The sequence below is a fragment of the Pangasianodon hypophthalmus genome, chromosome 30 (assembly GCF_027358585.1).
Source record: "Pangasianodon hypophthalmus isolate fPanHyp1 chromosome 30, fPanHyp1.pri, whole genome shotgun sequence".
Taxonomy (NCBI): Eukaryota; Metazoa; Chordata; class Actinopteri; order Siluriformes; family Pangasiidae; genus Pangasianodon; species Pangasianodon hypophthalmus.
Genome location: NC_069739.1, coordinates 3,135,588 through 3,161,683, shown reverse-complemented (window position 1 = coordinate 3,161,683; position 26,096 = coordinate 3,135,588). Strand labels below are relative to the sequence as shown.

Below are 26,096 nucleotides of genomic sequence, written 5' to 3'. Positions count from 1 at the left end.
TTCCTGTAATTGAATTCACTGAACTTGTATTAATAGTGAATACAATACAGAAAAAAAATAAAAGTAAATAATAAATAAATAATAACTGTATTAAATATAATAAATAATTATAAATAAGCACAAAACTTTTTCCTTTTTGAAGAAATTTTTTTTAACTACAATTTTACCAATAAAAGCAATTTACAGTATAAAATAAAACCATTAATGTGCATGTGGAAACACTGAATATTTAATTGTGTGTATATATTTTGTATATGTAATTTGTATATATTTCTGTTCGATTTTGTAATGTTACGTCTTTTAACTTTTTATAATGGATTTTTATGTTTATATATATATATATATATATATATATATATATATATATATATATATATATATATTCATTCCTGTATAGATAAACTTTAATAGATTAATGTATAAATGTATTATTTTAATGTATTTATTTGCCATTTTAGTCAATTTTAAACTACATTTTAAATGTAACATACATAAATTTTTATTATATTTTCTTCTCAACTCGTTACTCTTTATTTCTTTATTTACTTTATTTTTTTCTCTATTCAGCTCATCAGCGATTGAGTTCACGTTGCATGTAAAAAATCAACAACACGTGATTTTTAATAGCATTATTTTGCTCGGATCTTGGTGTCTGTTTTGACGTCTGGTCTAGAAATAAACAGAATATCAAAATAAAATGTATGAAAGTGTCTGATGAAGAAAACACATCTCACCATGTAAGTACTAAAAACCAACAACGTCGCAGAGTAATAAACTAATTTTCAGTTATTACAGCCACAAACTCTGATTTTCTTCTTTTCCCTAAAAACCTGAAAGCACACGTGTTTAATATCACATCGAATTATTTTTACTCTATTAAATCAGTACATTCAGTTTAGGTTGAATTTAGGCAAATACTACAGAGACAATATTTTTAATATTGTACTTTTATTTGAATGATATATTTACTACATTGATAATATATATATATATATATATATATATATATATATATATATATATATATATATATATATATATATTACACTGCATTGTATTTATTCACTAGTTTATTTTCTCTGTAACATTTTAAATCTGTACTACAATTCTTTTTTAAATGATTTTGATTTGTATTATTTCTCAGCAGCTTTGTTTGTGTAATGCAGTACATGTGTGTGTCCTGCAGGGGGCAGTGCAGGATTAACATTGGAATATTGATCAGGGTTTACATGGCACTGATTAATACATGTTAAAATGTTAAAAATAAAATAAAATAAACAACAAAGGTACAACTGAAACTGAGACTTAAACTAATAACCTTCCGGAGACACGATCTTAACCTGAACACTGTCAGTTTCTCCCCTAAATCAACACACAAACACAAGAAATACGAGAATGTTTGATTAATGCTGCATCAAATTAAACCCAGTGAGGAAAAACATTTGGTAACTGCAAACTCAGTACCAACTAACCATAAAAAAATAACCGAAAGAGAAAAAAATAACAAGAATAATAGATACTTTAATGTTTTGACACCCAAGGAACTACAACAAAGTGCCTAGGAGCTTTTCTACACATTTACCCCTGCTTAAAAATGCAAAGAGAAATGAATATGCATAAATATGCAAATCAGAAACACACCCACATCCTCACACCATCGCTAATACCAGCTAATACACTAACGTTAGCTAACCTAGCTAATAAACTAGCTCGCATTAGTTGGAGTTATCAGTATCAAAGTCAGCATTTGCATCATAATGTTACCATAACAACCAAAATTTTTTTTGTCGCTAGCATTAACAAAATTAGCCCACTAGCTAAGCATGATAGTTTCCCGGTACCAAGTTCGACGGTGTAATGCTATGTGTCAGAAATATCGTAATTACCAGGTGAACACCGCCACAGTGTCGTAATTCGTAGGAACTCGTATCACTGAGCGCGAACTGGGGGCGTGTCGGTGTCGATGACACAAAGTCACAGCAGTCGCTAGCATGAATGCGACTCCTACAGCAGACGTAAGATTTAAGTGATCATTTTGCGTGTTATCTGTTCGGTTCTTTATTTTTTTCGGTAAGGCTAACTAAACTTCTTGTTGATGATGATAGAAAAAACAAATAAATAAAAACAGAAGTTTTCTCCCACTCCATTTTTATCGACCACACGCCACAGCGTAATCACCACCTCCAAGCTCCTACACACGAACTTCTCTGTATCTTATCATTTGCATATCGGACGTGATTGGCTTAATCAGCTGAGATTATCTAGTGACATCACAAACCGAGCTTAAAGATAGCTCCGCCCCCAAATCAGCGCTATGCAGAGGGACTGAGAAAGGCTCGTAAATAGAAAAATGTTAAGTTAAAGCCATGTGTAAACGAATCTAACCCAAGCATTCACATTTATATAATCCTAATGCGATGTTTGAGAGAAATTAACTTTATTTTTGGAAGATTTAAAAAAAATTTAGACAAAAAATAATAATAAAATGTACACAATTCTGTCCTGACCCTAAATCGCACCACATCAGATCTAAATCTGTGTATCGAGATGCATATGATATCTTCTCGGAAAGACACACACACACACACACACACACACACACACACCTGAGGTTAAATTTAACACAAGTCATGTTTCTAGGTTATACTTTTCTTTGTTGTTTGTCCAGTTTAATGATAACCGAATGTAGAGGTCTAATAAAGTAAAATAAAATCTGTAGAACAGTGAAGGACAGATTTCACTCGCACTTTTCACGATATTTAACACACACCACTGAGGAAACACTCGCAATGATCACGTTTACGACAATGTGATAACGTCATGGTGCTATTAACGTTCCTACTGTCTTTATTCACCTCATATTACTCATCTGCTATAACTACCTCCATGATTTATTATTATTATTTATTATTTTACACAAGATACTGCATTATTGCTCTCTCTCTCTCTGTGTGTGTGTGTGTGTGTGTGTGCGTGTGCCTGAATAAGATACGGGAATGTAAAAGTGAGAGAAAACACGATAAAGCATCAACACCCACCGTGTGTCTATTTCTGGACGAGTCTAGTCCAATAGTGCTCAGATCTGACACACACACACACACACACACACACACACAGTAACAGATGCCGCACAGAGCACCAGGCTTCTGATTCACAGCCTCATCACATCAAACTGAATCACCTCACGTCTCCTGCATCGCTACTGAAACGGCTTTTACTCTCACTCACTGCACAATTCTACACACTTCTACACAATTCTACACACTTCTACACAATTCTACACAATTCATGAATTAACCTGAAATCTTCATTAACATCATCAATAAATATTATACAATTAAAATATTTAAACAAATGTTTAAATATTACAATAACACACTTTTAGAAAGAAAACAAACACTCAAATGTGACCCAAATGGATCACTGTACACACACACACACACACACACACACACATTCTCTCTCTCCGTTTCAATCTGACAAACCCATATTCAACTGTTAATTGTTCCACAGTATCACCATGGCAACTGCTTTCAGACCATCGACTCAATCAATGACATCAGCACAAATAAACAATACGCCCATAAGGACAAACGTTTATTTTTGTAATTTAAGAAAACCTCCATTATTATTAATATATATATATTAAAATATATGTACCAAATACTAATAAAAGGTATTGGTAATTCAATTTTATTAATTTATTCTTGCATTTATTATGTAGTTATTATTTATATTTATGAGTAAAGTGTACATACACTTTTAGTTAATACATTTTAGATCATCATCATTATTATTATTATTATTATTATTATTATTATCATTATTGTTATTATTATTACTCAAAGTGAAAAAACATAACGCATAATAAAACAATACTTCAAAAAGGCCGCTCAAATGTGCAGCGCTTGCTCAAGGTTGCTTTCTGTTTAAGGAGTGAACCCCTTCACAACATGTCTGTTTTAATTTTCTTGATGGATTTATTTTGCTCTTGTGTTTCAGGTTTGAATAAACTGAGTACAGAAAGCACAGCGATATATCGAGCAAGAGCGCCGCTGTAGTGAATATCGGCACGGCTGCGAGGGTCATGGTGCTTTTATACAGCAGCTCTCTAAACAAGAAATTAATATTCACACACAACATGCCCAAATCTTTTGCTTATTTTTCTTCCGTCTATGAAACTACTTCACGAAGGAGCCACAGCCAGATAGAGCGCCGCGAGTCGCCATGGTAACGCTCAGACTGACTGACAGCCCGTAGTAAATGTAGTAACTGTTCCAGCGTAAGGAAATATTGCTAGAACTGGAACGCCACACGTCCGATTAAACAAATGGACCAGAACTACCAGCTGTACAATATTACATGTTAAATTAGTTTATACATTCTGTACGCCTTGAAAGTGAACAGTGATGAACAGTTACTATAGTGACTGAGTGATACTGAATAGCACCAGGAAAATAAAACATATTTTTTACTTTATATTATTCATAAATATCGCAAATGTATAAATCTGTGCAGTGTGTGGTTAGAAAATATTTAGGAATAGGCAGTGATGCATGGTAACTACATATCCCATGATGCTTTGCAAACTCACCGGTCTCCCTTTGGTTTGCGTTTCGGGGGCGGGGCCTTGCCTTTGGGGCGTCGCTCACTGCCGGAGCAGGGTCCGCCCCCGGGCCCCGTTACCCTGAGCGACTCCAGCCCTTTACTGGACCTTTTAAAGGTGAACTCCACCTGCTCGCCTTCCCTCAGGCTCCGAAATCCCTCCATCACCAGTTTACTCTGTAAACACGCACACACACACACACACACACACATACACACTATTATTAATCTATAAAGTTAGTGTGTAACTTGCGCCAGAGACTCAGCCCAAGCCTAGAGTTACATTATACATTATAATCTTTAATATCTGTAAGTTTATACAGTATTTGTTGTTATTATTAATGCTACTTACACACTGAATGCAATTTCATAATCCAAAAAATACATGATTGCCGTGACAGCAACTTCATTTATTAACTATATATCAAAAAATAATCAGAATCACACCAAACACAACCGATCCTCTCTGCACTTTTCATATATTAGACACTTTCATGCAAACAGAAGAAAATGTCTACAGTAAGAGTAACAGCTTCACACAAAACCTTATATTTTCACTTCAGTACTTTAAAAATCATATTTGTAGAAATAAAAAAACCCTACGTAATATAGTGTGCTAGCAGTACTACTTACTAATTAAAGCTCCTACAAGTATTTACTACATTTTTCACCACTTTCACTCAACTTTAAAGTGTAAAGAGATCACGAAATTGAAAAACATCCTTGTGAAAACAAATGAAATAAAATTAGTAAATAATAATTGATATAATTGTAACTGTATTTCAGTCTTAATGAACAAACATGACTATAACATCCCCTATTATACAGTACGGTTACTTATGTAAGGAATAAATCACTCCATGTTGTTCTGTTATAGCAAAATAATCAGTAATGAGGTGGTGTGATGAAGAGGAGTTACTGTTCCTGTCCCTGAATTGATTATTTTCCAATAACAGCACATCCTGAAGTGTTTTATTCCTCTTATACCACAGAAATATACCAACGATTACAACTGTTCCCTCAGGAATTGCACGTAGTACTTTTTATCCGTTGTGAAACGTCCCTGAAACAAGTTAGTTCCTTTTCTCACTTACGTTACAGCAGCTATAAACAGTCGTTCCTTCACCAGCCTCTATTTATTCTCTCTTTTAACGTTAATGAAAGAAACATACGCAGCTTGTTGTGATACCGACAAACCACACAAAATGCATAAACGCCGCTGTCTTGATGATATCGGAAACCTCAAAGTTACAGCATTACCTCTGACACTGGAGACTCCTTCCATAAATGTGAAATTAACGTTTATCAATTCAAATTAACCTCCACCTCTGAATGAGCTGTTACTATAGAAACAATAACGTATTAAATTAAACCATCGCTGCTGTTACAGAATCATGAAGGAATCATCGTATCCTACTTCCTTTTCAACTACTCATAATAAACATTCTCACATTCTCAGGCAGCAGAACGAAGAGGATTTAAATTCACATCACCGATAATGACTGATGATGTCATGTTGCCGTGACAACGCTTAAAATGCTAAATTAAAGGATGAAGCTAAATTATGGACACTAGACAAAATTTCGAGAATTCTGCTGATTAAATGTTGCCGTGTTTTGCATATCCGACTTATGAACTTATGGTCGTCTCCTCGTAAAAGACATGAAGTGAAGATATAAATTACTCACTGTGTCTGGACTCGTCTTATATAAAGAGGAGTAAAAAATGGATTCCTTTACCTCCTGGTATTCCGCTGAGGGATATCTTTATTTATCCTCTCACGTCTTATTGAACTGAACTGAATAGGGACGTGTGAGAATGAGAATGAAGCGATACGCTCACGTCAACTCCATCATGCTAACACACGTCAGCAGGATTGTTATGGTAAAGTGGCTTAAGTAGCGCTAAAGCAGTGACTGAAGCAGCGTTCGAGACGAATCCAACGGAAATTACAGTTCAGCTCCAGCCATTTCAACGATTAATACGCACGTTGTAATACGTTATCGTTTCTATAGTAACAGCTCGTTCACAGGGACTTGTAGTGTGGACGCTCCACATAAGCAGACTTTGAAGAAAAACACTGATCTGATGAAGGAGATGTTTATTTAACGTTTATGGTAAAGCTGTAACTTTTCCGAAAGTTTTCCGACGTCTTCAGGACCGAGGTGTTTACGCTTTTTTGTGTTTTCTCCCCAACATGACAAACTCTGTTGTTTTTTTTGTCTTATTAAGTTCAACAGAGGGAAAAAACACAACACTGAGAAAACAACTGTTTCCAGCTGCTATAATGTAAGTGAGAACAGAAACTGCCTTGTTTCATGGGCGAGCCACAAGATCTAATGTAACTATAAACGGATAAAACGTAAAACGCGTCACTCTTTAATTAGTAAAAATTGTGATTGTTGGTAAATTGCTGTGGTGTAAGAGAAGTGAAACACTTCGGGACGTGCTTTTGTAGAGAAATGATTAATTTTCGTGTGGTAACAGTAACTCCGTTGCATCACACCACCCCGTCGTTGATTATTTTCCTCTAACAGCACAACACACACAGTTTTATTTGTTATATAAAAATGCCCAAATTTCAAGATAACCCAATTTTACCACTTTCCTTCCATTATTCAATCTTTCCCTCCACTTTGTGTGTGTGTGTGTGTGTGTTCGCATGTGTGTGTATTTTCATTATGAGAGGGTTAGTAGTATGAAAAAAACACTGTCACCCATCTGACATAAACTAAAACACACTGTATTACACACTGTTATTACACTATTATTACACAACTCCAGCAGCATAAAAACCCTCACTCTCTCTCTCTTTCTCTCTCTCTCTCTCTCTCTCTCTCTTGCTCTCTTTAACAGGGGTCAGCGTGGGGTAAAGGTCACAGGGGAGGGGAATTTACGTGTGTGGCTCCACTTTAAACACAGGAAAAGGGGAAGAAGAAGAAGAAGAAGAGAGAGTGAGAAGGAAAAAAAGACTAACAAATCCAGTTTTGCGCTGACATTCGAACCCTGCTCCAGGAGATTACATCCTTCCCGCTGACCTCTGACCCTTTCCCCACCCCCATTCTCTCTTCTCAGGAGCTTTCTCTCTCTCAAAACACACATACACACCGTTTCGGTGGTTCCAAATTAGCTCACTGTGTGTGTTATTACACACACACACACACACACACACACACACACACATACACACACACCATTTGATCTGCCGGCACACTCTATATCAATCACAACACACCGTCAGTAGCGGCCGGATATGAACTCTGCACTGGGTTTACAAAGTGTGTGTGTGTGTGTGTGTGTGTGTGTGTGTGGGTCTCTATCAGCTTGCAATTCATGGCCCAAAGCATTAAAGCAGAAGTGTTATTTCCTCAGTCGTCTTTATGATCTCAGAGTCAAGCTCAAACTTCAGAAACTCTGTACACAATACTTTCTGCAGTATACCACACACACACACACGCACACACACGCACACACACACACACACACACAGGACAGATGTAAAACACTGTATACACAAAAAAATTATTCTTAATTTTATTAGCTAACCCATTAGCATGTGCTCCCAGTCCTCTGTTTTGGACCGGAAACCTAACTCACTCAGCTAAAAAGTGCTAGCTAACACAATGTAATAGCATATCACAAGCTAGTTAGCTAGTCATCAACCTTTTCTCATATTTACGCATATCGTGTTTACGTTGTTAAGAGAAAGCTGTATGAGCTGTAGCTTTTTCTCGTTACATCGTACATAAAAGAAATTCAAGGCTAGCTAGCGTCTTTATTTCCTCTCGATATATTTAATAGTGAGGTGACAGTTTCCATCCGCCTGTGTGATCGTTTATCATCCGTGCACGTGAATGAATCCGAATAGTAAAAATCGTTCTACGATTTACGATTACAAACATTACCGAAAATCAATGCATAACAAATTGTTTATTCGTAGTTATGCATCGAGCAAGTGCGCTTGCTTTATATTGAAGTGGTTTGCGTATTTTTGTGTCTGAGCGTATTCTCCGAGACATTAAATCTGCTTATGAAAAACATTTCTTAACTTAAATTCAATTAACTTAAATTACTTAAATGAACTTAAATTTCATTATTTAGAATTAGCTGGAAACGCTATCGTTTATTGTGTTAGTCCTGCAGCTAATCACTTCATTTTAACCAGAAAATCTATCAGACAATTTCTGAAATGTTACGATTATTTCTAAATCTAGTAACATAACCATCTGTGAGAAAAAGAGAAAAGCACGAATTACAGTTAGCTAGTTAGGTAATGTAGCTAGCTAGTGTTAAGCTTTCTACTAATCACGCAGACTCACAGATTTAGGCAGCTGCGAAAAACTTTCTAGCACTGAGACACCATTTTTTTGTTTCTAAAGAGTGCAATCATTTTTTACAGCAATTAAAACAACACCTACTTATTGAGAAACACTTTCTTTTGTAAAATGTTGGAGAAAATCCACAAACCGAATTATCTTTTTCAACATTTCAATGAAATGATTAGGTTTTTTTTTAGTAAATAATATAGTAATTTAGAAAATAGTTACCAAAAACATTTTAAAAACTTTGAATGAAATAACGTAGAGACAATTCTGAACGAGAAGGCAAAAAAAAATAATAATTCCCTCATACTGGAATTATTTAATTATTCATTTACATAAAAACAATCCATTAGATTTTTTCTTTCTGTTGTTTAAAAGTCTTGTACTTTTCTTTCAAATTGATGTACAGATTTCTTCTCCTCCTCGACTTTACAGTTAAAGTTTAAATTTGGTTAATTTAAAAAAAAAGAAATTAAAATCGTATTTACTTATATTCTCATTAAAATGTAATAAAATGACTCCTGTTCTACTTACAAACACAAACATATGATTGATGATAAAGTTTAGAATTTGCTGGTTAATAAACTTTCTCCATTTCTATGTGTTACTAGTGAGAAATAATTACTTTCAATCTGACTTTATTCAAGAAAACTTTATTTGCACTGGAGAAATTGAACGTTAATAATTGATTATACAATATACTGTGATTTTATTATTACTGGACATTAGTAGGTCATGTGACTTTGTGTATTTTTACTAGAGTTTGTTCATTAAAACAAAAACTAAGATTTAAATATCGTTTCTTTTGCACATTTTTCACTTTACTTTCCTAAACTTTGCTGTTTACGGAAAAGTTTGTTAGCTCGTTTTAGAAACATCAGGAAATACACAGCTACAATTCAACTTTACATTTTCTATTTGTTATTTTATTTACAAACTTACAAATGTCTTTGTATATTTTATTTAATTATTTTAGGTCTAATTTGTTAATATATTAAAAACGAACATAAAACAGAAACGAAAAGAGGTTATTAAAGATGCATCGCTTCCCTTCGATTATGGTGTTATAAACCAGAATTCTGTTAAATATCATGCTGATATATTTATTTCATTTTAATTAATTTAATATTATTTCATTATTGTGATATGAAAATTGAATAACAGCACATGTAATACAAGATTCTTGTATTTGAAGAAAGAATCTGAATCAACATTCAACTGAATAATATAAGATTATTTTAGTTAATACTAATTAACTAATTAGTAATTAATTCTTGGTAACTAACTCCTCTAAAACTAATGAATACAAAGGATTACAATTTGAAATAACGTTATATGACCTATTAAACTTTTGTTGCATTCTCTTAGCGATTAAGAAAATGAAAAAATTCAATTAAACCAACATTTATGCTTAATTATGTTTTTTTTCTTTTGTTAAACATTTTATTTCATTCTTTAATTATTTGTAATCATCCTGTTCTGGTACAATCGATTTCATTTTTATATAAAATGTCACATTAAAAACATGTACAAGGTTTGTAATCCAGATGATTTTAATCACTCTGATTCCATGAACATCGTCCAAATTACTTTAAAATTCTGACTGTAAATAAAAAGCAAAAATAAACTTGTCAAAATGTTCAACTTTTATAAAATAAATATCTGAAAAATAAACTGTACCTTAATTCATCTTAATTCTTATTAAACACAGTTTCCAGATTAAAAACATCTACAGGTGACAGGATTACAAAAGAAAAAAAAAAAAAAAGGTTGTATTTTTTTCCCTTTTTTTATGGAAATCCTCAGTCCATTCATCCCGACGTCTGTTTAATCATTCTGCGTTTATTTCCTTATATGGGCATTAGGAATTTTTTAAAGGAAGGCGGGACCTGGTCATGTGACCCGGGCAGTGTTTTTTTTCTCCCCCTTTTCACCCTCTGGTTTTGAAGTTAAGCAGGGGGGAAAGAGAGGAACCTGGACAAGACGGAGACACAGAGACGGAGGAATGACGTGGAGGAAAAGATAGAGAGAAACAACTGTAAAACATGTTTAGGAAGAAGAAAAGATCATAATGAACGTATAGGTAAAGAATGCAAAGTGTTTAGAAAGTGAAGATGAAGGAAAACACAAGAGAAAAGAGGAACGAAGTAATAAAAGAAGGAATAAAATAGAACGTGCTAAACAGCACTAGAGAATGACAGAGGAGAAGATTATATACAAGTATTATGAAAATGTATGTGGATCTTAAAATTAATTAATCATTAAAATATGAACGTGAAATGAGGGCAGAGGAAAAAAAAGAATAGAAAACGAAACGTTTCCTGTTTTTCATCTTTCTTTAATGAAAGTAGATTTTAATTCGATTTTCAGCAGCAGCTTTTCAGGTTTAAGTTACAGAAAGATATCTAGACGTTCCTGACGTTTATTAATCAGACGTCTGATGTTGGTTTTAAGGGTACGAGTCTGATTATTATATGTATATGATCTTTAATATATCGTAGTGCTTTGAGATTGTGTAATGTATGAGGAGAGTAAAATCTTGATTCATGTTGCACATTAAAAAAAAAATTCACAAATCAAAATAAAACTATAGTGGAAAATTGTGCTAGATATTTTTATAGTGTGAATAAAGCTATCTGGGTGAATAGTGAGCGATAGAGCGAGTCAAATGGAAAGAGAATGAAAGGAAGGAAGACAGGAAGAGGATATTCTCTTCATTCATTTTACTGACATCAGAGTCGACACCGGGGATTTCTCCAAGCAAATGTTAATAAAGTATCCTCGTTCCCTTTTTTCATCTTTTACTTCCTGAATGATCTTTCCATTATTTTTATTCCTGGATGTGTTCTGAGTAGATTTGCATTTCCTGAATTATTTCCCCAAACTGCCGCGACTCTTTCACCACCTGATACTTTTAATCATCGGCTGCATTTCCACCAGTTTAGGAATGAAACGCTGGACTGTGCAGGATTTTACACGTTTCCTTCTACTCACGTGAATCACGTTAAAATCCAATCCTTCAGCATTTACACGCAGCGCAGAGACGACGCTCTAGACGACAGTTACACACTCGATGGGAGATAACGTGGTTTTATTTGTTTTCAGGTCTTTATTCTGTGAGTGTGACGGCTCTAATGAAGTTTTGTTGCACGTGACGTTCGCGTTGTACGCGCCTACTCAGGTACGAGCGTTAGCAAGACGCTGAACTGTTTTATCTCTCAAGTTTTTTTTAACATGGTAAGAATTTGAATCGCTTGATCCGTTGTTATGGCAACAACATGACGGAGCACGAAAGCCCCTGATGTCATCGGTTCTTAGTTCCAGAGAGAGAGAGAGAGAGAGAGAGAGAGAGAGAGAGAGAGTGAGAGAGAGTATCCTCAGGATTTAGGGGTGTGCCTGCGTGCCAAATGGTGAAACGGACGAGAGGTTAATCTGGCCAGGGGCCCGATTTAACCTTTACACACACACACACACACACACATTTTAAAATTTAGAACACACACATACACACACACACAGTTTAATATTTAGAACACACATACACACACAAAACTTTTCACTTTCTTTCTCTCTCTCTCTCTCTCTCTCTCACACACACACACATACACACACACAGAGCAACATTTCAACAACAAAAGTCGAAAAAGTCACTACATGCGGCAAGCACATGCCCACACACAGACACGTGTGCAAACACACACATATTGGAGAATGAGTCCACCCAATGTTGTGGAGCGAGTGTGTGTGTGTGTGTGGGTGGGTGTATATATGTGATTTTGCGGGGGAGGGGAGAACCCCCCTCCCTTTTTTGTCTTTAAAGAAATTCCTCTTTTAAAGAATGCCTGCGGAGAGTGAGAACCCCCAACCCCCAACACACACACACACACACTCACACACACACACTTTATACCCCCAACACACATGCTTGTGTGTGTGAACTGTTTTTCTTCTCTCTCCTGTATTTTGCATGCAGAAGTACACACACACACACACACACACACACGCTTCATAATCTTCACAGCAGTCGGAAAAGCGGTGCCACGGGATGCTCTGTTGATGCAGCAGCAGCATTTCAGTGCCGTGTCTGTGCCCACACACACACACACACACAGGAAGTGATCAGTGAGCGCTTCATCAGATCTCCTGAAAGCCTGAACCGCTCCTGGTTTCTCAGAACAGTAGGAGGTCCTCAGCTGTCAATCAAACAAGGGGCGGGCTAAGAAACAGGAAGTACTAATAGGTGAAAGTTCATGTTTTGTTGTCTGTTCACTAGGGCTGGGCACGGATGTTACACAATATTAACGTAACTGGAAACGGTTAAAAAAAAGCCAATGTGTCACCGCTTAGTAAATAAAAAAGAAATAAAGCACTTCATGACATGCTCTGATAGGAAAATAATCAGCTTAACTTTATATTCTCAATTTTCAGTAAAGCCCCGCCCATTTCCTGACCAATCCACCAGCACCCATCACTGCAGTGTGGAACCAACCAAAGCGAAGGAAAAACCCACAAAACAAACAACAGTGCCAATTTTAGTGACAACAAATTGAAAAGCTCGAAACATTGCCTATTTTTATGTGCAAAGATTTTCGCCAAACCAAAAGAATTGAACCTGATCGCAGATTTCGTACGAACTGTTTATATAGATCCTGAACTGTGTTTAAACACACGTCACATGTAATCTGATCCCAAGCTATGTGCGCGTGTGGAACGAGGTTATGTCTCAGTGTTACCATAACAACGAAAAGTGTGTGAGTTCTGTCAGCGTGTTCAACTTTATAATCACACTGCTTACAGTATATTGTAATTCATGGAGTTTTAAAGGATCTCCGTCTCAGCCAATCGTCGCCCATATATCGTTATTAAACGGACAGCGAGAAGAAGAGTTTGTGCACGCAGTAAAGTTGTTCAGCATTTCATATTTGGTTGTTGAAGCAAGAATTCCAATATTATCAATCTCTATAATGTCTTTACTCGGTTTCTAATGTTACCAACATTAAAGGTCATTATTTGGGAATAACCACAAAAGAAGGAAATGTTTTATCAGAACTTTTACTCAAATGTTCTGCATCCTTGCTGAATATCACGGCAAATATTAAACACTGAACGTAGCGTAGATCAGCTCACGTCCTGCATCTGCCTCAGAATGTTAGATCTGACGTCAATCCCACTGCCATTCCAACCTCAAAATGATTTTAAATCGATTCAGATCTGTAACATGAACTGTGTTTTCACACACAACCGTTTTTGCAGAATGCACACACCAATAGAGAACGTAATCAGACACAACTATTCATTCTTCTATTTAATTCATTATTAAAAGGATAGTAACCCCCCTGCTTCAATCAGACAGAAATGGCATTTGGACTGGCCTCAGTTGAGCCTCCATTGATGCGTATACATTATAGGACAGGGCAATATGATGATATAATAATGATATTGTAATAAATCATGCCAGAATAACCTTTTCTCAGATTTTGCAGAAAGCATGATGTTATAGATTTTTTAAATATGTTTTTCTTTTTTTTTTAAATAATGACTGAAAGCAGCTGGATTGATACTATTTTGTACTAAATCTTTAAAACTCCAAAAGGTTAAAGACAATTTTAGAATTTATTTTTCCTACTTTTCAGTGTCAATTTATTTTTCTGAACATTAAATAAAATATTATCAAAAACAGTTTTTCAAAGGTTTTTAAACACAACACTGAAGTCTTGCTAGAAGTTTCTTAGTAAACCTATGTATCACGATACATATCACATATTGTAGAAATGTCTTAGAGAATGATGATATGATATTTTTAAGCATATCAGCCCACCCCAATACAGGAATGATTTTATTCTGACTGAGCTCTAAATTGGATTATTAATGGATTATTAAGATACATATAAAAACGTAGTCCCATTAAGAAAGCAGGATGAGAACGTGTAGAAACTTGTAGAAACTGTTTTAACACTACTACATATTTCAGCCAAATTTTAAGGCTCATTCAGTGTTCATAAGAGTTCCATGAATGATGATTTAATAAACATGGCTGAGAATTATTGAATTATTAGATTTTAATATTAGTACATTGTGTACTAGGAAATCAGCAGTATATCTAAAACTCCACTATTTACTCTCTCTCTCTCTCTATACATATATATATATATATGTGTACGTCAGTGTGTTTTCTTCATCTCCTCTCTGTTAGTTTCCCTCCCACCTGCACACACACACACCTCCATTAGGGCAATCCATGAGTGTGTGTGGTATCTTTAGAGCTCCGGTTCCACCAGTATTATTTATCATGATCATCAATCAGATAAAGGGAAGAGCGTTCAAAATGATTTGTACAGCCTGGGCTTAAACTGGAAGGGAAAAACGCGGGAGCCGCGTCGCCCCAGAAAGCAGTGCGTAATAGGAAAAATAATAATAACAATAATAATAACGATCATGTTGATATAATAATGCAAAATGAAACCTTAAAGTCTAGCGACCCGAGTGTATCGAGTAAAATTAAGCCCTTAGGATACAAACTTGCTTTAATCACATTTCCATTATATCTGTGCTCAGAACGCTGTATAAAGGCAATTTCAATTAAAGTTTCGTCTTGTTTTTTTTTAACCACATCCTGAAGTTACACAACCTCTTATATGTAAACGAATTTATGCCTTCCAAATTAGTATTTCCAATCTCACCATTCATACACAACTATTTTATTCACACAGATCTTATTAATGTGCTAATGCAAAACAAAATCAGCTGCAACACTACTGAGTCTACTGTTGTTTAATGTTAAACAAATCTGAAAATACCAATCGGCTGCATGGAAACTCTTCATGTCCAGTTCATGTATATGTTTTTTAACCTTATAACTACACGACAGTTTGTTTTTTGTGCCTGTTACATTTAGCTGGATATGAATTGTATTTTTGTTTTATCTGATACTGTATTTGTGTTTAATCTTGTAACGATGCCCTGAAGGTCACAGCGAATCGAACTAAAATGAGCCGTTTCACCTGCAGACGTTTGTAATGTACAAATCTGGTACTGAGGTAAACAAAGCGACTTATTTGCTTTTGCGTGACTGACGTGGTTAAGGAATGAATGATCAAAGTGTGCAGCTAACTGAATTGAATCAATTTAATTTTATGCATGATGCAGGCTTTATATATATTAACTAACATCATTATTACACAGTCAAAGTTTGTAATTGTAACAAAAACAATGTGCATGGTTTCAGTAATGTAACCTAAATAGTCCGGTCTCTTATAATCTACAAAATAGACTATTATGTTCTGTTATTAAATGTGAATTTTCTCAGGAGAAATTAAACAATTTAAAGATGTACCTAACCTCCAAATTTCCCAAATTAATAATGAAAAATATTTATAACAAGTTTAATTACATTCCAAAGAAGCTAAATATGTAGATGTATGTAAGACGTGTAATATATAATAAGCATGTATGATTGTAAACGGCCTCTTTACTGAGGCCACCAATACACTTTATAAGGTTTATAAGATTTTATAAGATTTTTACAAAAGTGTTGTAAAGGATGAAGACACAAATGAACTTTCTTACAAAAAGTAAAAAGGTAGCTTCATTTCCTCCTACATTTCTCACAGAAACACCAAGCAAAACTAGACATCAGCTCATCACATAGTTAGCATGTTTTGCTAAACAGACACTGTTACATCACAGAAATGACTTCATTATGCTTTAAATTCTCAAACACTGGACAGAGAACTGAACATGAAGCATATTAACCTAATATTTATTAGCCTACAGCTCATAAGTAGCACTTTATTGCAAGCAGATAAACACCACATTCAGTGCTTAAAAAACACAATAAAACAAATCATTTTGAATCAGATTAAATGATTTTCTGATTCTCAGTAGTTAAATATGTTTTTTCAATTCAGTTAATTGTTTCTAACATACATGAAAGACAAAACTATTATTTTCCACAAGAACACTGAGCAAAACCAACACTACACATCAAATGAATCCTGATTAGCCAACAGTTCAGACCTAGCACGTTGTTTTCAGGACTCTGTAACATATTAACAACACTTATCAAATTCACATAAATTAACCCCAGACACCTTACTGATTAACATCTTAAAGGGTTAATAACCAGATAAAAATGAACCATTATTAAAATATAGCATAACAGAAAAGTATATTTTCTGATTAAACACATAAATATGATTAAAATGTGTCCCAACACTTAATGAAAGTGGTATAAGACAGCTGTAAAATGAATTAATCAAAATAAAAAAGATCAGTATAGCAAACATATATTTATTAGCATACAGTTTAGCAAGTTAGTCTTTATATAATGTTTAGCTAATGCTTTATAGTGATACTTATAGCTGCAGTGAAAGCTATATGAGCAAACTAGCTTTAGGAACACGTTAATAACAAACAAATAACGACTAAACTAATCACTGTAAGATTATAACTCCTTAAATACGGCTAATAAAATCGAAATTCGTGTTTTAAAAGCAAAGATATAGTACAAGAAAGACACACGGTTTTTAATCAGTCAGTTAAACGCCTCAGCGGCCTGCTCACGCGCATTTTAACGGTCTCAATTTCAAAATATAACCGACTCGTTATGACGTAGCAGCCTCGCGCCGTTTTAAATCCGTACTGGAGGTCTAAACCTGGTTTAAATACGGACTAACGCCGTTAGCAAACCTTTTAAACCGAAACCGAGTGAGAACAAGCTCCTGCTTTAAGCTACTAGCATCGGATGTAAACACTGTAGCACATGACGACATCTGGCTCAACGCTGGACACCAAAAAAAAACCCAAAAAGCCATGAAAGCTAGCATAAACCTGAGCAAAAAACATCAGCCAAGAAAACCTCGTAAGAGCTGGAGAGAGAAAACAGTGTCTCTGTGAGGTAAAGTGTAAAAGCCCGACATTTTAGCAGCTCCATCATTCGTGTATTTCTGGTCCATGAGTCGACTGAACATCTTTGGAAAGCTAGGTTTCACAACAGCAGCATTTCCTCACAAAGCAAAGACAATTAGGCCTTGTGTAGCCTAATTAATATTTTTACCAACTGACCAGTGACGTCATAAGACATCATATATATATATACAACTGTGTTCATGTTTCCATAAAGAAGAAAAATCCAGCAAGCTTTATCACACTATCATACACGCCTTTAATGCCCCAGAAGAGGTCATTATTCACAACTTGAAAACCTAGAATCCACTGTAGTTGGTGGTTTGGGGTATGGGCGGTATGGAGGGGGGTTATGGGGATTATAGGGGGTATGGCTGAGTTATGGGGTGGAGGGTAGGATAAGCCATGATGGTGTCACTAAATGGCTTGTTTGTAGCTACATACAGGCCTGAGGGTGTCCCTGAAGGTTCAGTAGTCAGTACCATCAGCAATACAAACGAGATGTAACACCAACCCAACACACACTGAATACCATGTTGCATGCTAGCAGTGGTCAACACTGTAACCCAACCAAAGCCAGACTAAGGGAGAGAAAGAGAGAGAGAGAGATCAGCTGTATAAATGAGTATAATAGCTCTGGTGGACTCACCTGGTGGACAAAGACGTCTAATGGAGGGTCCACTGGACGCCCCTCGCTGTGGGTCATCGATATAAATCCAAATCCCATGCGCACATTGAACCATTTGCAGTAGCCGGATCCAGCCAGGACCTGCCCCGGGCTCCGCTCCTCCTGCCCCGGGCACCTGGCGGTGTCTCCGCCCGGCCCTCCTGCACGGTAAAAACGGAAACACAATCCCGGTGAGGTAGTCGGTAATCAAGCTCGGAGTTTCAGCAACCTGGAGTTTTGCTTGTTTGCTTGGTTCAAGACAACACACACACACACACACACACACAAGACCAGCAGATTCGCGACGTGTGTGGGCGAAAAAATGGAAATTCCCATTTTACCCCAAACCAGGTGTGAGGTGAGATGAATACATCACATCTAATCACGTTAAGGTGCGCGTGCACAACCGGGAACCATCACTCAGAAGTCAGCTACACGTTTGCAACCCCGCATGATCTACCTATTCCCTGTTCTAACCCCCGCCTGCTGATGGCGATTGCTCAATTTCACTCCTTCACCAAAACAACTAACTTTTTTTTTTTAACCTCCACGTGCATACCGTAATTCACGTGCATTAGGGGGGATTGGGGGGATTGGGGGGGGTTGAAGGGAGGGGGGGGGGCAGGTGCGCGAGCGATTATAGTCTCTCTCTCTCTCTCTCTCTGTCTCTCTCTCTCTCTCTCTCTCTCTCTCACCTTCACGCATCTTATTACTAGAGCGAAAACCGTTCTCAATCGCGCGTGCGATCACACGGCGTAAACAAACCCGCGCCCGGAGCTCGTGCACAAAACAAGCAAGTTACGCGCTAAACTAAAACTATATAACCGACACCCGCCTTCGTTCCTCATGCGCGAGCGAAATGAAAGTAAAATGTTTCCAACAATTGTATATATATATATTTTTTTTGTTTGTTTTTTTAAATTAATTATAATAATAGCTAATAAGAAGAAGAATAAGAAGCAGAAGAAACAGAATCAGGGTAAACCTTCGGCCATGTTTCCCCGCGCGCGGACCCTCCGTGTTCCTGCGAAGTTCCTCCGATGAAAAAAAAACACGTTTCCTTCCCAAAACGGGGCGATCGATGGTGATAATGTTGTTGTTGTTGGTGGTGATGATGATGATGGCGGCGGTGGTGGTGGTGATGAAGATGATGATGATGATGAAGATGATGCGCGTCACCGTGGATCCGACATTGCGATTTTCGAGCGCGAGCTCGCATGGTACAGCGTGCTTCGCCTCTTTTGATGTTTGCTCATGTCTCTCTCTCTCTCTCTCTCTCTCTCTCTCTTTCTTGTGACCTCCTCCTTCTCTCTCTCTCTCTCCCACTCTCTCACTCTCCCTTTCTCTCTGGCTGCCTTCTGATTGGCTCCAGCCCTGGCACACGTGACTTGGGCTCCGTCCAAATCACCAAAAAACACACACTACCGTACTAAATAGTTTAGTACCTGTGGTGCGTGTTTATAACGTGCTGTGCATTACGGTAGAATGTGATTTTCACTACTCCCGACTTTTGTGCAATTTTTTTTTTTTATAAAACTTGATACATTTTCCATTATAGTCAACCCTTTACCCAACAAATAATAATAATAAAAAAAAAAAATCAATTTTCTCACGTGTTTGCATCACTTTACCTAGTATCCTGCTCTGATCACTAAACTCTGAGCATGAGCTAGTCCTAACTTCCCTGCGTTTTCATGGTGGCTGTGGTTCATAGACGCGTTTCCTTTCACTAAGCCTCCTTTCTTCACATGCTAATCTAAATGGTCGGCTTGTACCAGTTAACAGCCTGTAATGTGAATAAAGTCAGATAGTGAGACAGCATGCAGCTCTGCCAGCTGTTCAACACTGCTGTTTAAAAAAAAAAAAAAAGAGTATAAACACCTTAAAATCTGTTAGTAGGTTACTTATGGCAAAAAAAAAAAAAAAAAAAAAAGAGCTCAGCATGGGAATAATGCTAAATCACATGGAAATCATTCAGAGCACAGAATGCATATTCATTATCTTAATCTATACTAATCTAAAACAAACAAAAAAAATCATCTGAGACTTTTAAAGAAGGGTAGTGACTAGGTACTGTTAATACTCCAGGATTTACACTGGCACTTTTCACATCTACTCACAAGACTGCGTATATAAGACTACACTCACTCTGCATCCAATACTATATTTTATCATTTTTTACTGAATGTGTTTATTTTTGCTTTTCTGAATTTCTTTTTTTTGTTTTGTTTTTACTTTACTTTACTTTTCACACTTTACTTTTTGGATTGCTGATGTAATCTTTGAATTAATCCCTCTGGGATTAATAAAGTGGCCTATCTATCTATCTATCTATCTATCTATCTATCTATCTATCTATCTTGTGTACCTTTAATGTGTATCTTTGATCTGTAAATGTGGTACCTTTAAACAAAAGGGATGATGTACTTAATCTTTAGAGTAAAGCTTTAAAGGTACTACATTCACCTTTCTATGGGTAAAAGACAGGCCACATACTAAAGGTACAAAAGGTACATCTCCCACTCACAAGGAATGGTACTAACCCCTTTTTGCACCAAAACAACACTTTTTTTTTTTGTTTTGTTTTTGTCCGAAAAGGATCTTTTAGATCTTTAAATAATTTCCTGTTGTTGTTCTACAATTCCAATGATTTTTGCTTGCTCATGAAAACATGTTTTTCATCACGTTATGAAATATCTGCACATATTTCGCAAGTCACGAGCTGTTTGTCTTCTTTGTCTTCCTCCTCTTCTTCTTCTTCTTGCTTGACTCATAGGGGTTTGAAACCACTTTAGAAGAATGAATCAACAACTCAACAGCTACCCCCACCTTCCATCAGACTCTCCCCATCCCCTCTCTCCCTCTCTCTCTCCCTCTCTCTCTCTCTCTCTAACTCAGGAATTTCACTACCCCCGCCCCCAGATCCAGTGGGCGTTTCCCAAACCGACCATCGTGCGAAAGTTCTGTAGATGTCGGGTGCGCTCGTGTCCAGTGGGGTGGGGGGTGTCGGTGCTCGGGTCACTTCAGGTTTCCGGCTGCTCTCTGCTTCCCATTCACCTCCATCAGTCACTGGAAAGACTTCTGGGGTGATTAGAAAGTATATCTTGCATAAAACTGAGCGCAAAAGTTGGCACACCCTTACACATGCCCTACACATTTATTTCAATCACAATGAAATTCAAAAAATAAAAATAAAAAATTATACCCTCTCAGAAATAAAGTACTTTTCTTTGTCACTGGTGCAGTACCATGACGAGCTCATGTGTTGTGTGTGTGTGTGTGTGTGTATGTTACCTGGGAAAGGTTTCATATTTTTTTTAAGAGTAAAGCTTTAAATGTGGTCCAATTTAAGGTCCAAATATATACCTTCAATTATTTTTAAATGTACACTATATTCACATTTCCAGGTGAAAATATACACACTAAAAGTATAAAATGTACATCAGTGGTCCTTCATGTCCAATGATGTACCTTACGTTATTTTTAAAAGTGTAAAAATATATGCTAAAGATATAACAGATGTAACCAGTGAGAAGGAAAAGTGCATTTTGGTACCTTTTATTTCTGACAGTGTGTGGTGTAATCTGTGGTGAATAAAATGTATTTACAAAAATGTAAAAAAAAAAAATCTAGTTGTTCTTTTCCTCCATGATGAAAGAGTAAAGATCAAAAACTTGTGTATCAACGTTATTTCCTCGGAGGGACGTTCACATGCAATTTTTATGTTAGAAATGTGTATTTATGGAAATTCAGATCACACGTGATGACAGCAATCTATTCCCACACACTCTTACACTCTCAGAAATATATATATATATATATATATATATATATATAGTGTTTTTCTTGTCAATGAGGTGGGACCATTAAGGGGACGTGTCTTGCACCTTTAGTGTATATCTTTCCACGTTTAAAATAATTAGACCTTAAGGACTTTACTCAAGCTTTAAATGTGCCTTTAATTACTCTGAAAGCTAATTAAAGTTACACTACATGCACTTTCGCACTTTCGCAGGTAAAAGATACACACTAAAGGTGCAAAACATGTCTCCTGGATGGTACCACATCAGTGAAGAGGAAAAATACATTCTGGTACCTTTATTTCTGAGAGTGTTGAGTGTTTTTTTATGTCTGTCTGGGGAAAGGGTACTTAAAGGTACTGTGTGGAACACAGAGGGTTTCCTTTTCAGTGTTTCAAGTAGAACCTCTTTCGAAAACTATTTAACGTTAACCATCCAAAGAAGCTCTAAGAAACTCCTCTTTCTAAATATATGTTTCACTAGCAATAGAATCCTCAAATCGTGTCTGTTTATGTATTAATAATGAAAAAAAAAAAAAAAAAAACCTTGGTGTCTATTCAAAAACTTTTGGCGCCTCACTTTTAAATATGATCAATAAAAAATTTGACCTTAAAGTTCCTTTGTTGAAATTTCCACACGTCACATATTAACTTCAGATCTGAAGAGCAAGAGGCAAAACTTTTCTCTTGACTTCTCAGAATATGTTTTGGTAGACTGTTGCTTTGTTACAGGACACATTTCATTTGTAACTTTTTTACAGAGTTTATTCCATCTGCCTATTTGACGCTACAGAAATTGTATCATACAGGTAGAACTTTCCTTTTTCACCTAAAAATTGTTGCAAACTTTTGCACTCAGCTGTTATGTTTAGACACGTGATGTCAGTTTGGATTGAGTTATTTGCAGGAACAATCGCTATATGTTTACATCTGAGATATGTACGATGACGATATATTTGATCCGAATCGAATGTTTAGCCGAGTTACATATCAAACTTTTATGAAGCCAGCAAGAAAGAATAGGATCGTCTTGAACATTTTAGAAACAAGTGGAGAAGTTTGGCCGAGGTGAAAATTTACTAAATCAACGTCCAGCCTCGTAGGAGAGAGCTAGCTGAGTTAGCTAGTGGGAAGGAATTAGCAACGAATAAAACAAGGTGAAAATAAACTAACAAAAATCCATCTGTAATGATTTAATATCAATATCATGATAAATTACGTTGCAATAAATACACTTTTCCAAGATGTAACTCAGGTAGCATCAGTAATTTTATAACATTTACAAACTCTGATTTGATGTTACAATTTTGTGCTGAATCTATAAAATTGTTAACAATTTGTAGAGTTGTTTATCTTCACTGTTAAACAATTAACACTGATAATCAGTTAACACTGGTTTCTTCTCTTTTTAAAAAAAAAAAAAAAGGCATCTGTTTTGCTGGCAGTTTCCTAGCAAACTTCAAAATCGTGATACATATCGCTTATCAAAGTCTTCAAGTATCATGACGTGATGGTTTTATCATATCTCCCACGCCTACATGTCTTTATTATTTGCGTTATTTTTTCAAAGAATGATTACATTGTAGTGAAAATGTCAAATTGAACATTTTTAAAAATGTTTTATTTAATGAAACATCCAATATTCTCTTAAATAATTACAAATGTCAGTGTACGAAATCTTAAAGCTGAATCCAGCCACAGAGTTACACCTCACAAGTTATTTATATACAACTATAACAGGATCATGTGATTATAAGTATGTTTTGCATTGCTTTATTGCCTACATAAATACATTACAATGTTTTATATTCTGTTGTGTGTGTGTGTTTGAATGTAGTGGATCTCTAGAAATCTTTAAAAGACTAGATCCAAAGAGAAAATGCATGCAGCCTATACAGTGTGGAAAATTAAAATCATCTGAGAAATATATATCTATATATATACACACACATTACATGATTTGTATTATTCTTTGTGAAGGAAATTGTCCAGCATTAATGAGGCACATTTATGATTTTCTCACCCTAACACATGCATGTCTCAGATTATCAGATGGAGGAAAGAAAATCCGAGAATTCAAATGTCTCTGCTCTGATGTGTCCTGAAAGTATGATCTCTAGATTTTTACATCCTGGTGATTTCAGAGCAATCGTTCAGAAGTACTGGATTGTTTAAAGAAGATGTTGCAGAGGTACGAATTGCAAAAACAGTTGCAGATTCGTTGTATTTTCAATTCATTAAATTCATAATTATTTTATATTTATTAATGCATTATAATTTATTATAATTTAGAATTTTTATAAAACATTACTTTTCCAACAAAAAATTTAAACGTTACATAAAAACGTTTGTATGTCAGTCAAGAAAGCAACATATTAGGTAACAGACCACTATTCAGATAAAAAGAAACCATCATGAAGGCTGCTGGGTTTTACTGCAGAGAAACAAGCGAGTGATTCAGAGTCTCCAGAAACGCTGTGGCAGATTCTCCACCATTTCCTCACACATCTGCACACACTGTACCTCAGACTACTGGTGGGTTTTTTAAAGCAAAATGTCATCACACCAAATACTGACTTGCTTTAGTTTAGCCCTGTTTACTGCTCTTTATAGGACATTTTATAATATAGAAATGTTTATCAGTATTTCTGAAGCCATCTTTGTGTTACAGCATTTCTTTGCCTGTGCCTAAGACTTTTCTGCTTTGTATTTTTTTAATGATGTGTACTAAACTTACAGACTATATATTACTACTATATTTTTTTTTTAAAGTATTGACTACATTTTTATTATATTTTATAATCTGCAAATCCATTTGTGAATATAGCTTATTAATGGCTGAATGACTGATGGGTAAATTATGAATAATTTTGAACCCAAGATGGATTTGGACACAAAGTATAATAATAATAATAATAATAATAATAATAATAATAATAATAATAATAATACAACTGATAATCAGAAGAAGAAGAAAAGAAGAATTTATTAGTTATATTATAATTTATGATATTTATATAATGATATATAATATAATTATAATTTAATATATAATATTTATCCAAAAATTATATATATATAAATTACAGAAACAGTAGTAATAATAATTGCAAAATCAGTTACAGATTCTCTTGACTTTTTAAAATATCTAGCTATAGAATATTTATATTTTTGAAAACCAGCTTTTTATTTATTTATTTTGCATTTATTTGAAACATTTGTTTGGAATGATCTTATTGACTAAATTTAACTGTAGTGAAACTGAGAGTTCTTAAACCGAGGAATTAATGGTAATTAAGTGTATTTGTTATTTACTGATTTGTTATTTGTTTGCTTTTTAGGAAGATGGAGACAGTTTTTCCACAGAGATTGTATTTGTATTTAAAGCCCAGAAACTTGTGACACGCCCCTGTGTGTGTTTATGCTAGCTTTCTATAGTTTTCTTCCTTATAGATTACATGGAATAATGTAGTATTTATTACAGGTCATGCTGGCAGTCCCTCAGTAGTCCTGCCTCGCTGTGCTGTGAGGGGGTTTTGTCGGGAAATTAACGCAGCCATGAAAAACAAAACCACACACACAAAAAAAAAACCCGCACCAGCGCCTTTACACTCCCTCCATACTTCCGTGTTACGTCACGACGCCTACGCAGGCATACGTTGTTACCATAGTTACCATACGTGGCGTTCTATTTTTAGCCACTTTTACAGTAAAGGCTCGTGTGTGTTTTGGTTTTATGGAAATACATTTCATAAGATACCTTTTTTTCTTTTTTTTTTTAAATAGCATTTATTTACAA

At 35.4% G+C, this 26,096-nt stretch overlaps 1 protein-coding gene across 1 annotated transcript in view; it reads right to left on the bottom strand.

The window, feature by feature from the left end:
- lin28b (lin-28 homolog B (C. elegans)) overlaps positions 1-20,364 on the bottom strand; it is a 31,112-nt gene extending 10,748 nt beyond the window's left edge. Inside the window, exons 1-3 of the mRNA XM_026917508.3 lie at positions 19,484-20,364; positions 18,481-18,659; positions 4,595-4,782 (exon numbers count right to left, since the gene is read on the bottom strand). Of these exons, the coding sequence (XP_026773309.1) occupies positions 4,595-4,782; positions 18,481-18,659; positions 19,484-19,493 (377 nt within the window). The 5' untranslated portion in view covers positions 19,494-20,364. The remainder of the gene's footprint in view (positions 1-4,594; positions 4,783-18,480; positions 18,660-19,483) is intronic.
- Between the last annotated feature and the right edge of the window lie 5,732 nt (positions 20,365-26,096).